This window comes from Oncorhynchus masou, chromosome 16 (genome assembly GCF_036934945.1).
Source record: "Oncorhynchus masou masou isolate Uvic2021 chromosome 16, UVic_Omas_1.1, whole genome shotgun sequence".
Taxonomy (NCBI): Eukaryota; Metazoa; Chordata; class Actinopteri; order Salmoniformes; family Salmonidae; genus Oncorhynchus; species Oncorhynchus masou.
In genome coordinates, this window is record NC_088227.1 from 40,588,533 (window position 1) to 40,605,272 (window position 16,740).

Genomic DNA, 16,740 nt, shown 5'->3' on the forward strand with positions numbered 1-16,740 from the left:
ACTCCCTATTTACTTATGTAGTACATTTACACTCCCTATTTACTTATGTAGTACATTTACACTCCCTATTTACTTATGTAGTACATTTACACTCCCTATTTACTATGTAGTACATTTACACTCCCTATTTACTATGTAGTGTATTTACACTCCCTATTTACTATGTAGTGTATTTATACTCCCTATTTACTATGTAGTGTATTTACACTCCCTATTTACTATGTAGTGTATTTACACTCCCTATTTACTATGTAGTACATTTACACTCCCTATTTACTATGTAGTACATTTACACTCCCTATTTACTATGTAGTGCATTTACACTCCCGACCTATTTACTATGTAGTGCATTTACACTCCCGACCTATTTACTATGTAGTGTATTTATACTCCCTATTTACTATGTAGTGTATTTATACTCCCTATTTACTATGTAGTGTATTTATACTCCCTATTTACTATGTAGTGTATTTACACTCCCTACCTATTTACTATGTAGTGTATTTACACTCCCTATTTACTATGTAGTGCATTTACACTCCCTATTTACTATGTAGTGCATTTACACTCCCTATTTACTATGTAGTGCATTTACACTCCCTATTTACTATGTAGTGCATTTACACTCCCTATTTACTATGTAGTGCATTTACACTCCCGACCTATTTACTATGTAGTGCATTTACACTCCCGACCTATTTACTATGTAGTGCATTTACACTCCCGACCTATTTACTATGTAGTGCATTTACACTCCCGACCTATTTACTATGTAGTGCATTTACACTCCCGACCTATTTACTATGTAGTGTATTTACACTCCCTATTTACTATGTAGTACATTTACACTCCCTATTTACTTATGTAGTACATTTACACTCCCTATTTACTTATGTAGTACATTTACACTCCCTATTTACTATGTAGTACATTTACACTCCCTATTTACTATGTAGTGCATTTACACTCCCTATTTACTATGTAGTGCATTTACACCCCCTATTTACTATGTAGTGCATTTACACTCCCTATTTACTATGTAGTGTATTTACACTCCCTATTTACTATGTAGTACATTTACACTCCCTGTTTACTATGTAGTACATTTACACTCCCTATTTACTATGTAGTGCATTTACACTCCCTATTTACTATGTAGTGCATTTACACTCCCTATTTACTATGTAGTGCATTTACACTCCCTATTTACTATGTAGTGCATTTACACTCCCTATTTACTATGTACTGCATTTACACTCCCGACCTATTTACTATGTAGTGTATTTACACTCCCTATTTACTATGTAGTACATTTACACTCCCTATTTACTTATGTAGTACATTTACACTCCCTATTTACTTATGTAGTACATTTACACTCCCTATTTACTTATGTAGTACATTTACACTCCCTATTTACTATGTAGTGCATTTACACTCCCTATTTACTATGTAGTGCATTTACACTCCCTATTTACTATGTACTGCATTTACACTCCCGACCTATTTACTATGTAGTGCATTTACACTCCCGACCTATTTACTATGTAGTGTATTTACACTCCCTATTTACTATGTAGTACATTTACACTCCCTATTTACTTATGTAGTACATTTACACTCCCTATTTACTTATGTAGTACATTTACACTCCCTATTTACTATGTAGTACATTTACACTCCCTATTTACTATGTAGTGCATTTACACTCCCTATTTACTATGTAGTGCATTTACACCCCCTATTTACTATGTAGTGCATTTACACTCCCTATTTACTATGTAGTACATTTACACTCCCTATTTACTATGTAGTGCATTTACACTCCCTATTTACTATGTAGTGCATTTACACTCCCTATTTACTATGTACTGCATTTACACTCCCGACCTATTTACTATGTAGTGCATTTACACTCCCGACCTATTTACTATGTAGTGTATTTACACTCCCTATTTACTATGTAGTACATTTACACTCCCTATTTACTTATGTAGTACATTTACACTCCCTATTTACTTATGTAGTACATTTACACTCCCTATTTACTATGTAGTACATTTACACTCCCTATTTACTATGTAGTGCATTTACACTCCCTATTTACTATGTAGTGCATTTACACCCCCTATTTACTATGTAGTGCATTTACACTCCCTATTTACTATGTAGTACATTTACACTCCCTATTTACTATGTAGTACATTTACACTCCCTATTTACTATGTAGTACATTTACACTCCCTATTTACTATGTAGTGCATTTACACTCCCTATTTACTATGTAGTGCATTTACACCCCCTATTTACTATGTAGTGCATTTACACTCCCTATTTACTATGTAGTGTATTTACACTCCCTATTTACTATGTAGTACATTTACACTCCCTATTTACTTATGTAGTACATTTACACTCCCTATTTACTATGTAGTACATTTACACTCCCTATTTACTATGTAGTGCATTTACACTCCCTATTTACTATGTAGTGCATTTACACCCCCTATTTACTATGTAGTGCATTTACACTCCCTATTTACTATGTAGTGTATTTACACTCCCTATTTACTATGTAGTACATTTACACTCCCTGTTTACTATGTAGTACATTTACACTCCCTATTTACTATGTAGTGCATTTACACTCCCTATTTACTATGTAGTGCATTTACACTCCCTATTTACTTATGTAGTACATTTACACTCCCTATTTACTATGTAGTACATTTACACTCCCTATTTACTATGTAGTGTATTTACACTCCCTATTTACTATGTAGTGTATTTATACTCCCTATTTACTATGTAGTGTATTTACACTCCCTATTTACTTTGTAGTGTATTTATACTCCCTATTTACTATGTAGTGCATTTACACTCCCTATTTACTATGTAGTGCATTTACACTCCCTATTTACTATGTAGTGCATTTACACTCCCGACCTATTTACTATGTAGTGCATTTACACTCCCGACCTATTTACTATGTAGTGCATTTACACTCCCGACCTATTTACTATGTAGTGCATTTACACTCCCGACCTATTTACTATGTAGTGCATTTACACTCCCGACCTATTTACTATGTAGTGCATTTACACTCCCGACCTATTTACTATGTAGTGCATTTACACTCCCGACCTATTTACTATGTAGTGCATTTACACTCCCGACCTATTTACTATGTAGTGCATTTACACTCCCGACCTATTTACTATGTAGTGCATTTACACTCCCGACCTATTTACTATGTAGTGCATTTACACTCCCGACCTATTTACTATGTAGTGCATTTACACTCCCGACCTATTTACTATGTAGTGTATTTACACTCCCGACCTATTTACTATGTAGTGTATTTACACTCCCTATTTACTATGTAGTACATTTACACTCCCTATTTACTATGTAGTACATTTACACTCTATACTATATCTGAATATTTACACACTATATCTGAATATTTACACTCCATGCTATATCTGAATATTTACACATGCACTTTTCTCACTTCTCTAATGACCTCTAGCAACTATGCCATTTTTTTGTTATATTTGTTGTTTAGCTTGTTTTATAAACTGGGTGGTTCAAGCCCTGAATACTGATTGGCTGACAGAATCTTCATTTTTACTGCTCTAATTAAGTTGTTAACCAGTTTTATAATAGCAATGAGGCACATCGGGGGTTTGTGGTATATGTCCAATATACCATGGCTAAGGGCTGTATCCAGGCACTCAGCGTTGTGTCGTACATAAGAACAGCCCTTAGCCGTGGTATATTGTCCATATACCCCCCCCCTCGGGCCTTATTGCTTAAATATTAAGCTGCTGCCAAGTTTCCAGTATAAGGATTTATAATTTGTTATAAGCATGTATAAGCCTTTTAGAATATCTTATGACAATGCTTATAAGAGGTTATGCCTTTATTACTACTAGGAGCTGCTGCCCAGCTTCCAGGAGTTTCCGTTTAACATGGGCTACAGTGAGATCACCTTCTACACCTCCAAGCTCAGGTCCTGCCCCAAGGCCTTCGCATGGATGATGGGTAATGGAGTTCTCTACGGTCAGCTGGACTACATCAGGCCTGACTCAGTGCTCAGTGATGTGCAGGTACTGTTGTTATGCTATTATATAGTGCTTAGTATTTAGGCTGGTGTACTTTCAGGTTTGATGTGTTGTAGAGGTAAGCTCCCTTAAATACATTTTGTCAGTGGTCTTTCAAAATAATTATATTGTACTGAAATTCATATAGCTGAAGCACTGATAAATAAATAAAATGATACACTCTTCTCTCTCTCCATCAGGTGTGGGATTATACCCCAGACATAGACTTCAGTTTCAACAAGCCCATCTCCATCGTGTTGACTCAGTTCCACTTTCTACTCCTCCTCCCTGACCGCGTCAAGGCCATCTGCACCCTCAACGGACAGGTGGGGTCACACACGTACGCGCACACACGTACGCACGCACACGCACGCACACGTACGGACAGGTGGGCCTCTTGACTGCATCTGCTTAGTCTTTGGTTACAGGTCACTGTAAAAGGTGTAGGCCAGGTTACTGTAAAAGGTGTAGGCCAGGTTACTGTAAAAGGTGTAGGCCAGGTTACTGTAAAAGGTGTAGGCCAGGTTACTGTAAAAGGTGTAGGCCAGGTTACTGTAAAAGGTGTAGGCCAGGTTACTGTAAAAGGTGTAGGCCAGGTTACTGTAAAAGGTGTAGGCCAGGTTACTGTAAAAGGTGTAGGCCAGGTTACTGTAAAAGGTGTAGGCCAGGTCACTGTAAAAGGTGTAGGCCAGGTTACTGTAAAAGCATGTTTGTGAAAACTGCTGATGTAAAACAAAATGTTTTTTTAAACCATTGAAATCTTCCAAAATAGCGCCCTATTCCTCATTATTGTGCCTCTATCGCCCCGTAACACTATGAAGTACTGCACTACGATGAACTCTTGGTCTGACCAATCGGAATCTATGCTTCAAGATTGTTTTGATCACACGGGACAGGGATATGTTCCGGGTTGCCTCTGAGAATAGTATTGATGTTGGCATAGAGAATAGTGATGCACCGATATGACGTTTTTGGCCGATACTGATATCCGATATTTTCCTTGCCCCCCCCCCCCCCCCAAAAAAAAACGATACCGAAATGTAACATTTTTGCGGCCTTTTAAGCATTCTAATACAGTTAAATAGTTAACACACACACACATGGACGCAGTGCAAGAGGCGTCACTACAGTCCCTGGTTCAAATCCAAGCTGTATCACATCTGGCCGTGATTGGGATTCCCATAGGGCGGTGCACAGTTGGCCCAGCGTCGTCCGGGCCGTCATTGTAAATAAGAATTTGTTCTTAACTGACTTGCACACACACACAAGTTATTTTGTTGGCATTTAAGTATGTTCCCATTACCAGTAAAACATCATCAAAACCTATTTCTTTCATTTAGTTGCTGTGCTGTTTCGTTGTCAAGTCGTTTCATTCTCAACCAGGATTTCAATGGAACGCCATTTGTGTCTTTGTGTGTCAAAAAAGATACACGTTAAATAACACTATTTGATGTGTCATATAACACGACATAATCTGTTTCACTAGCTAACTTCATAGCTAGGTGTCATCATCTAAATTCACCCAATTTATAATACAATTCTTATTTGGTCGGACCCATCTATGTGAAGCTAGCCACAATAAGGATTAGCCACAATAGTGGACTTTTGGGTTCGCCTTCAAAATTAAAGTAAGGCATAATTCTACTATTTCTATTCAATTGCTTCACTGTCAATGACATATTTTACTTTGAAGCCAAACTGCAAATTCCACTACTGTATCTAATCCTTATTGTGGCTAGCTTCACAACACATAACCTGGTCCGGGTGTGCCTCAATAGCCAGATGAAGCTAGCTGGCTGCTTATAACGTTAGCTTTGGGCAACAGGGTTCAGTAGCTGGCTACCTATTGACGTTCAATTTCAATAGACGAACAACAAGTGTCAACCTAGCTAATACTTACTCACAAGGATTCCTAAATCATTGCGAAGAATAATGAAAATGACAGCAGTTTCTACTGATCATTGCTTTCAGGCTGGTTGTATTGGTGCTAGCTAGATACCAAGCTAAAGCTAGCGACCCCAGAAGTTGTGGTCAAACTTTGCTTTATTACCAAAGCGGTATTGTAAACACATCGTTCGTGGCCGCTGTAATGCTTGTTTGTAGACTTTTTTGTACAGCTTTGACATTGCTACTGTGTCTTTTTTGACACACCAAGACCCAAACGGCGTTCCATAGTATGTAAGTCATGAAGCTAATAGCAGTGACGCTATTACGTGTAACTCCATTAGGGCAACATCTGAACAACTACGCACTTGGTGGTGTTGTCCCGGTGCTCGACCAGTCGGCGACAGAGAACGGTTGATTGTCAAGGGCAATGAATACCATTATCTTGGCGTTAATCGATTTCGCCTTTTGAGTTGTCTCTCTGAAATGTTCTTACTCTTTCAAATGACTGCTGCACTTGTTGACTGCTCGATCCACACAGCAGACGTTGTGGACGAGGTTCGGAATGCTGTGTTGCACGTATAGCGCAACATTTTACGTGGCGTCATTACATCAAGTTCCTACATTATTTAAGCATGGTAAAGCTTGGTAGCTTTGACATCGATTTTTAACATTGCCGTTAAACTATACATCGGGCCGATACCGATGTTGACTTTTTTAGCGAATATCATCCGATTACGATACGTTCATCGATATATCGTGCATCCCTAATAGAGAATGTTGTTCCCACTGAGAAGATTAGGACTTATCCTTACCAAAAACTGTGACGGATGGAAATATTAGCATAAAACTGAAACAACCACATTTAACCACTGCAAGGTGACTGGGAACATGGATATGTACAAACAGCTATGACCTCGATAAGGCAATCAGTGGCAAAACAACAGTTCAGAAAAGTGCAGTCGCAATTCAACTGTTCAGACACGAGACGATTGTGGCAGGGACTCCAGACCAATGTTCCCTCTGAGCTGCGGGCGTGCGCAGCTCCCATTGGACTCTTTCCCTCTATCTCTCTCTCGCTCTCTTTCCCTCTCTCACTGCACCAAAATACATCTACTTTCTAGCCCAGTACACAGCCAGCAGGGCATGCTACTCATTTCTGCCGCAAATGTCTTCCTGGGAACTCAGAACATTGTGGTGAGCAATTCCCGACGAGCCCATGAAAGGGCAGAGAGCATTAAGTGTGTGAGATTGAACTTCACTTTTAGTTAACATACTCAACGTTTCCCTTTTACAGTGGGAATTGTGCTCGAATCAACGTATTATTAGCCACTTTCAATGTAACCTACCGAAACAAAACAAACTGTGCAGGACTCTGTATGCAAAACTAACTGCAAGAGGTTTTTGTTGTAGGCAGAACACATCAGAGTAGGATTCTATTGCATTGACAGATACTACTCAGGCCCATACTCTACACAATCCGTTGCGCCATAACCAATCATTTGTAGTCAACAATGGGGAGTGGTCACTTCCTACGAGAGTACAAACTCTGTACAGCTTTTCATGTCTTAAAGGGGCAGTGTTGGATTTTGAGACGGTCTTGAATATGCTAAGTAGCCAATAGGCAGAGGGTAGCATAATTTGTCTGTCTGTAATATTTGTTTTTTATTTTTATTTTTTATTTCACCTTTATTTAACCAGGTAGGCTAGTTGAGAACAAGTTCTCATTTACAATTGCGACCTGACCAAGATAAAGCATAGCAATTTGACACATACAACAACACAGAGTTACACATGGAATAAACAAAACAGTCAATAATACAGTGAGTGCAAATGAGGTGCGATAAGGGAGGTAAAGGCAATAAATAGGCCATGGTGGCGAAGTAATAACAATATAGCAATTAAACACTGGAATGGTAGATGTGCAGAAGATTAATGTGCAAGTAGAGATACTGGGGTGCAAAGGAGCTAGATAAATAAATAAATAGATACTGTATGGGGATGAGGGAGGTAGATAGATGGGCTGTTTACAGATGGGCTATGTACAGGTGCTGTAATCTGTGAGCTGCTCTGACAGCTGGTGCTTAAAGCTAGTGAGGGAGACATGAGTCTCCAGCTTCAGTGATTTTTGCTGTTCGTTCCAGTCATTGGCAGCAGAGAACTGGAAGGAAAGACGACCAAAGGAGGAATTGGCTTTGGGGGTGACCAGTGAGATATACCTGCTGTAGCGTGTGCTACGAGTGGGTGCTGAGATAAGGTGGGGCTTTACCTAGCAGGGACTTGTAGATAACCTGTAGCCAGTGGGTTTGGCGACGAGTATGAAGCGAGGGCCAACCAATGAGAGCGTACAGGTCGCAATGGTGGGTAGTATATGGGGCTTTGGTGACAAAACGAATGGCACTGTGATAGACTGCATCCAGTTTGTTGAGTAGAGTGTTGGAGGCTATTTTCTAGATGACATCACCGAAGTCAAGGATCGGTAGGATGGTCAGTTTTACGAGGGTATGTTTGGCAGCACGAGTGAAGGATGCTTTGTTGCGATATAGGAAGCCAATTCTAGATTAAATTTTGGATTGGAGATGCTTAATGTGAGTCTGGAAGGAGAGTTTACAGTCTAACCAAACACCTAGGTATTTAGTTGTCCACGTATTCTAAGTCCGAGCCGTCAAGAGTAGTGAAGCTGGACGGGCGAGTAGGTACGGTCAGTGATCGGTTGAATAGCATGCATTTAGTTTTACTTGCGTTTAAGAGCAGTTGGAGGCCACGGAAAGAGAGTTGTATGGCATTGAAGCTCGTCTTGAGGTTAGCTAACACAGTGTCCAAAGAGGGGCCAGAAGTATACAGAATGGTGTCGTCTGCGTAGAGGTGGATCAGAGACTCAACAGCAGCAAGAGCGACATCATCGATGTATACAGAGAAGAGTCGGCCCATGAATTGAACCCTGTGGCACCCCCATAGAGAGTGTCAGAGGTCCGGACAACAGGCCCTCCGATTTGACACACTGAACTCTATCAGAGAAGGAGTTGGTAAACCAGGCGAGGCAATCATTTGAGAAACCAAGGCTGTCCAGTCTGCCAATAAGAATGTTGTGATTGACAGAGTCGAAATCCTTGGCCAGGTCGATGAATACGGCTGCACAGTAATGTCTCTTATCGATGGCGGTTATGATGTCGTTTAGAACCTTGAACGTGGCTGAGGTGCACCCATGACCAGCTCTGAAACCAGATTCAAAATGGTCGGTAATCTGTTTGTTAACTTGGCTTTCGAAGACCTTAGAAAGACAGGGTAGGATAGATATAGGTCTGTAGCAGTTTGGGTCTCGAGTGTCACCCCCTTTGAAGAGGGAGATGACCGTGGCAGCTTTCCAATCTTTGGGAATCTCAGACGACATGAAAGAGGTTGAACAGGCTAGTAATAGGGGTTGCAACAATTTCGGCAGATAATTTTAGAAAGAGAGGGTCCAGATTGTCTAGCCCGGCTGATTTGTTGGGGTCCAGATTTTGCAGCTCTTTCAGAACATCAGCTATCTGGATTTGGGTGAAGGAGAAATGGTGGGGGCTTTGGCGGGTTGCTGTGGAGGGTGCCGGGCAGTTGACCCGGGTGGGGGCAGCCAGGTGGAAAACATGGCCAGCCGTAGAGAAATGCTTATTGAAATTCTCAATTATAGTGGATTTATCGGTGTGTTTCCTAGCCTCAGAGTAGTGGGCAGCTGGGAGGAGGTGCTCTTATTCTCCATGGATTTTAGTGTCCCAGAACTCTTGAGTTCGTACTACAGGGTACAAATTTATGTTTGAAAAAGCTAGACTTAGCTTTCCTAACTGCCTGTGTATATTTGTTCCTAACTTCCCTGAAAAGTTGCATTTCACGGGGGCTATTTGATGCTAATGCAGAACACCACAGGATGTTTTTGTGCTGGTCAAGGGCAGACCGGTCTGGAGTGAACCAAGGACTGTATCTAATTCCTAGTTCTAAATAATGGTATGGGAATAATAATTAATTTTGTAAAGTGGTTTCTTGCATCAAACAACACAACATTTTCAGTCACCTCCTTGTCTGAAGGACAATTGGATAAACAGGTTGAAGTCACACGCTGCATGTGTTCACAGTAACTTAAAGCAGGTACAGGCTCCGTGTTCACAGTAACTTAGTGGGTACAGGCTCAGTGTTCACAGTAACTTAGTGGGTACAGGCTCAGTGTTCACAGTAACTTAGTGGGTACAGGCTCAGTGTTCACAGTAACTTAGTGGGTACAGGCTCCGTGTTCACAGTAACTTAGTGGGTACAGGCTCAGTGTTCACAGTAACTTAGTGGGTACAGGCTCAGTGTTCACAGTAACTTAGTGGGTACAGGCTCAGTGTTCACAGTAACTTAGTGGGTACAGGCTCAGTGTTCACAGTAACTTAGTGGGTACAGGCTCCGTGTTCACAGTAACTTAGTGGGTACAGGCTCCGTGTTCACAGTAACTTAGTGGGTACAGGCTCCGTGTTCACAGTAACTTAGTGGGTACAGGCTCAGTGTTCACAGTAACTTAGTGGGTACAGTCTCAGTGTTCACAGTAAACGCGTGCCAGAAGTTGCACAGAATTGCACACAATGTTCCAGTTTGCGCTCAGCAGACCAGAAATATGCTCGGTGCTGAAAACAATTGGAGGGAACAATGTTCCAGACAATCCCGGATTATATAAAAAAAAACAGCCTCGGACACCTTTCTCCCGGCTAAACTAAACACCTTTGCCATCTTCAAGCAAAAAGGCCACCATCGCTCCCGAGGACTGTGAGCTCTCGTTCTCCATGAGTATCACATTTAAGTGTGTTAACCCTCGCAACGCTGCCGGCACAGACAGCGTCCCCAGCCATGTCCTCAGAGCATGTCCAGACCAGCTAGCTGGAGTGTTTATGGACATATTCAATCTGTCCCTATCCCAGTCTGTTGTCCCCACTTGCTTCAAGATGTCCACCATTGTTTCTGTACCTAAGAAAGCAAAGGTAACGGAACTAAATGACTATTGCCCCGTAGCACTCACTTAGGTCATCATGAAGTGCTTTGAGAGGCTAGTTAAGGAGCATACTGCCCCAACAGATCCACGGAAGACGCAATTGTCATCACACTGCACACTGCCCTATCCCATTTGGACAAGAGGAATACCTGTGTAAAAATGTTGTTCATCGAATACAGCTCATGATTCAACACCATAGCACCCTCCAAGCTCATCATTAAGCTTGAGGCCCTGGGTCTGAACCTTGCAAATGGGTCCTGGAGAGGTGGTCAGCCCAGCGCACCACCGGGGGCAAACTACCTGCCCTCCAGGACATCTATAGCACCCGGTGTCACAGGAAGGCCAAGATCATCAAGGACCTCAGCCACCAGAGCCAAGGCCTGTTCACCCCACTGCCATCTAGATTCTAGAAGGTTGAGACAGTACAGGTGCCTCAAAGCTGAGACTCAGAGACTGAAAAACAGCTTCCATCTCCAGGCCATCAGACTGTTAAACAGTCACCACTAGCGTCACAGGAAGACCAAGAATATCCTTTATGGTCAGCTACCCGAGCCACGGTTCACCCCGCTACCATCTAGAAGGCAGAGACGGTACAGGTGTATCAAAGCTGTGACCGACAAACTGAGAAACCGCTTCTATCTCCAGGCTGAATGTTAAATAGTCAAAACTAGCTGGCCTCCACCCAGTACCCTGCCCTGAACCTTAGAGACTACTGCCCTATGTACATAGTCATTGAACACTGGTCACTCGAATGTTTACATACAGATTTACCCACTTCATGTATATACTGTATTCTAGTCAAGGCTCATCCTATAGAACTACTGCTATACACACCTTTTATATTCATATACTGTCCATACTGTGTATACACAACATTATTTATATATATTAGTGCCTTCAGAAAAGTATTCAGACCCCTTGACTTTTCCCCCATTTTGTTAGGTTACAGCCTTATTCTAAAATTGATTAAATAGTTTTCTCCCCCTCCAATCGACACACAATACCCCTTAATGACAAAGCAAAAAGAGGTTTTTATAAATGTTTGCTAATTTATACTTATACGTAAAAATAAAAATATTCACACCCTTTGCTTAGTATGTTATTGAAGCACCTTTGGCAGCGATGACAGCCTAGAGTGTTCTTGGGTATGACACTACAAGCTTGGCACACCTGAATTTGGGGAGATTGTCCCATTATTTTCTGCAGATCCTCTCAAGCTCTGTCCGGTTGGATGGGGAGCATTGCTGCACAGCTATTTTCAGGTCTCTCCAGAGATGTTCGATTGGGTTCAAGTCCGAGCTCTGGCTGGGCCACTCAAGGACATTCAGAGACTTGTCCCGAAGTCACTCCTGGGTTGTCTTGGCTGTGTGCTTGGCATTGTTGTCCTGTTGGAAGGTGAACCTTCGCCCCAGTCTGAGAACCTGATCCAGAGCACTCAGGACTTCATCAAAGATCTCTCTGTGCTTGGCTTTGTTCGTCTTTCCCTCCATCCTGACTAGTCTCCCAGTCCCTGCTGCTGAAAAACATCCCCACAGCATAATGCTGCCACCACCATGCTTCACTGTAGGGACGGTGCCTGGTTTTCTCCAGACGGGACGCTTGGCATTCAGGCCAAAGAGTTCAATCTTGGTTTAATCAGACCAGAGAATCTTGTTTCTTATGGTCTGAGAGTCTTTAGATGCCTTTTGGCAAACTTCAAGAGGGCTGTCATCTGCCTTTTACTGAAGAGTGGCTTCCGTCTGGCCTTTCTCCCATAAAGGCCTGATTGGTGGGGTGCTGCAGAGATGGTTGTACTTCTCCACAGAGGAGCTCTGTCAGAGTGACCATCAGGTTTTTGGTCACCTCCCTAACCAAGGCCATTCTCCTCCGATTGCTTAGTTTGGCTGGGAGGCCAGCTCTAGGAAGAGTCTTGGTGGTTCCAAACTTCTTCCATTTAAGAATGATGGAGGCCATTGTGTTCTTGGGGACCTTCAATGTTGCAGAAATGTTTTGGTACCTTCCCCAGATCTGTGCCTCGACACAATCCTGTTTCGGAGCTCTACGGACAATTCCTTCAACCTCATGGCTTAGTTTTTTCTCTGACATGCACTGTCAACTGTGGGACCTTATATAGACAGGTGTGTTCCTTTCCTAATAAATTAAAACATTTTATATAACCTTTTTTTAAATCAGTGGAGTCAGTTAAGAACAAATTCTTATTTACAATGACCTTGGCAAACCCTGGATGTCGCTTGGCCAATTGTGTGCCGCCCTAATTGTGTATCACAGCCGGATGTGATACAGCTGGGATTCGAACCAGGGACTGTAGTGATGCCTCTTGCACTGAGATGGATTGCCTTAGCCCGCTGCGCCACTCGGGAGCATAAGCATGTCCAATCAATTGAATTTACCACAGGTGGGCTCCAGTGAAGTTGTAGAAACATCTCAAGAATGATCAATGGAAACAGAATGCCCCTGATCTCAATTTCGAGTCTCATAGCAAAGGGTCTGAATACTTATGGTAAATAAGGTATTTCTGTTTTTTATTTTTAATACATTTGCACAATTTTCTTAACCTGTTTTCACTTTGTCATTATGGGGTATTGGTGAGGATTTTTTATTTTGTATTAATACATTTATGAATAAGGCTGTAACGTAACAAAATGTGGAAAAAGTCAAGGAGCCTTTCTGAAGGCCGGTCAGAAGTTTTAGAACTGTAGAACCTAATCATTCAAGGGTTGTTCTTTATTTTGACTATTTTCTTCATATTAGAATAATAGTGAAGACATCAAAACTATGGAATCATGTTGTAACCAAAAAAAGTGTTAAACAAATCAAAATATATTTTAGATTTTAGATTCTTCAAAGTAGCCGCCCTTTGCCTTGATGACAGCTTTGCACACTCTTGGCATTCTCTCAACCAGCTTCACCTGGAATGCTTTCCAACAGTCTTGAAGAAGTTCCCACATATTCTGAGCACGTGTTGACTGCTTTTCCTTCACTCTGCGAATTATAGTCCCACTAAGCCCAAATCAGATGGGATGGCGTATCGCTGCAGTATGCTGTCGTAGCCATGCTGGTTAAGTGTGCCTTGCATTCTAAATAAATCACTGACAGTGTTACCAGCAAAGCACCATCACACCTCCTCCATGCTTCACGGTGGGAAATACATGCGGAGATCATCCCTTCATCTACTCAGCGTCTCAAAGAAACGGCAGTTGGAACCAAAAATCTCAAAATTGTACTCATCAGACCAAAGGACAGATTTTGACCAGTCTAATGTCCATTGCTTGTGTTTCTTGGCCCAAGTCTCTTCTTATTATTGGTGTCCTTTAGTAGTGGTTTCTTTGCAGCAATTCAACCTTGAAGGCCTGATTCACACAGTCTCTGAACAGTTGATGTTGATGTGTCTGTTACTTGAACTGCAATTTCTGAGACTGGTAACTCTAATGAACTTGTCCTCGGCAGCAGAGGTAACTCTGGGTCTTCCATTCCTGTGGCGGTCCTCATGAGAGACAGTTTCATTATAGCGCTTGGTTTTTGCGACTGCAAAAGATGAAACTTTAAATGTGAGGTATTGACAGATCTTCATGTCTTAAAGTTACGATGGACTGTCGTTTCTCTTTGCTTATTTGAGCTGTTCTTGCCATAATATGGACTTGGGTCTTTTACCAAAAATAGGCTATTTTCTGTATTGTGTGTGTGTATATATACCTTGTCACAACACAACTAAGTCTCAAACGCATTAAGAAGGAATGAAATTCCACAAATTAACTTTTAAGGTACACCTGTTAATTGAAATGCATTCCAGGTGACTACCTCATGAAACTGGTTGAGAGAATGCCAAGAGTGTGCAAAGCTGTCAAGGTAAAGTGTGGCTATTTGAAGAATCTCAAATATAAAATATATTTTGATTTTAATTTTTTTTTTAGTTACTACATGATTCCATATGAGTTATTTCATGGTTTTGATGTCTTCGCTATTATTATACAATGTAGAAAATAATAAAAAATAAATTACAACTCTTGAATGAGTCGGTGTGTACAGACTGATGGGTACTGTGTGTGTGTGTGTGTGTGTACACACACACACATCAGAACGAGCAATTTCAGAGTATGTAATATATATGTATATATCGTTCTGATAGGTCTTCATTTCTTTATTTTATATTTTGGGACTTGTTTGTATTGTTAGGTATTACTGCACTGTTGGAGCTAGAAAAATAAGCATTTCGCTGCCCCTGCGATAACATATGCAAAATATGTTTACGGGACCAATAAAATGTAGTATGATTTAGTGCACTGCTTTTGACTGAGCCCCCTTCTTTATGAATAGATGAAATGGATGGATTGATTGATTGATTGATTGATTGACAGGTGGTGTACGAGGATGTGTTCCCTGATAAGTTCGGCACTCTGAAGAAGATGATCAAAGACCCGGCAGGAGGCCTGGTGTGGATCTATACTGAGAAGGCTGTCTTCAGGTTCGTTTACATGACATTTAGTTTTTTAGTCATTTAACAGACACTCGTGCCCAGAGAGACTTACAGTTAGTGCATTCAATCAAGATCGACAAAATTTTCATCTGGCAGTCTTTGTTTAATTTTTTTTTTTACAATCGCCACAAATCTGTGGAATCAGACTAGCTCTGCTATTAGTGGCTGAACAAGGTTTAACTGTCATCTGTGGAATCAGACTAGCTCTGCTATTAGTGGCTGAACAAGGTTTAACTGTCATCTGTGGAATCCGACTACAAAGAACAGACAAAGTGAGTGTGACGGTAAGTATTTTTTTTTCCTCTTTTTTGTTTCTTCCTCAATCCAGATACCACATCCAGAGAGAAGCCAGGGATGTGTGGCAGATGTACATGAGCATGAACAAGTTTGACCTGGCTAAAGAGTACTGCCGGGACCGGCCAGAGTGCATGGACATGGTCCTGGCTAAGGAGGCAGAACACTGCTTCCAGAACAAACGCTACTTGGAGAGCGCTAAATGCTACGCTCTGACCCAGAACTACTTTGAAGAGATTGCTTTGAAGTTTATCGAGGCAAAACAGGACGAGGCTCTGAAAGAGTTCCTGCTGAAGAAACTCAATCATTTAAAACAGGTATATGATGCATTTTGTGACCTAAGTTTACAATTCAAAACCATACAACTTTATTGTCTGTAACAGTGAGCAACGGAAGCTTGTCTTCTGCTCACTTCTCAACCTGTTTGTCTTTTGTATGGTCTGTTTTCAACATATTTTATACTTTTCTTCATCATGTTACCCCTGTTTGCAAAGTAACATTTCTTCTGGGGACAATAAAGATTGATTGATTGATTGATTGAAACAGAGTGAGAAGACCCAGATCACCCTACTGGTCACTTGGCTGACTGAGCTTTACCTGAACCACCTGGGGCTTCTAGAATCAGACGAGGGGAAACATGGGGTGTTCCAGGAGACGCGTGATGAGTTCCGGAAGTTCCTCAGTAGTTCCAAACACAAGGAGTGTCTCTATAACAACCGAACGACCATCTATGACCTGCTGGCTAGCCACGGCAACGTGGACGACATGGTCTACTTCTCTGTCATCATGCAGGTATCTGTTGATGCTCTTTATCCAGGCTTGGGGCTAATTCATTTCCAGACAATTCAGAAATTGTCTGACAAATTCCAAATTCCAATTCAAAATGTTCCTAATTTAAAAAGCATTGAAGAGAATCGGAATTGGAATTTCAGTGTACTTCCTGAATTGTCTGCAATTGAAATACAATTGACCCCAGCCCTGCTATT

The 16,740-nt window shown here is 41.3% G+C and overlaps 1 protein-coding gene across 1 annotated transcript in view; it reads left to right on the forward strand.

Annotated features, from left to right (window-relative positions):
• Nucleotides 1-16,740, forward strand: part of LOC135557950 (vacuolar protein sorting-associated protein 18 homolog) — a 42,614-nt gene that overhangs the window by 20,596 nt on the left and 5,278 nt on the right. The window contains exons 6-10 of the mRNA XM_064991682.1: nucleotides 3,939-4,112; nucleotides 4,307-4,432; nucleotides 15,342-15,448; nucleotides 15,789-16,071; nucleotides 16,301-16,546. Coding sequence (XP_064847754.1) covers nucleotides 3,939-4,112; nucleotides 4,307-4,432; nucleotides 15,342-15,448; nucleotides 15,789-16,071; nucleotides 16,301-16,546 — 936 coding nt within the window. The remainder of the gene's footprint in view (nucleotides 1-3,938; nucleotides 4,113-4,306; nucleotides 4,433-15,341; nucleotides 15,449-15,788; nucleotides 16,072-16,300; nucleotides 16,547-16,740) is intronic.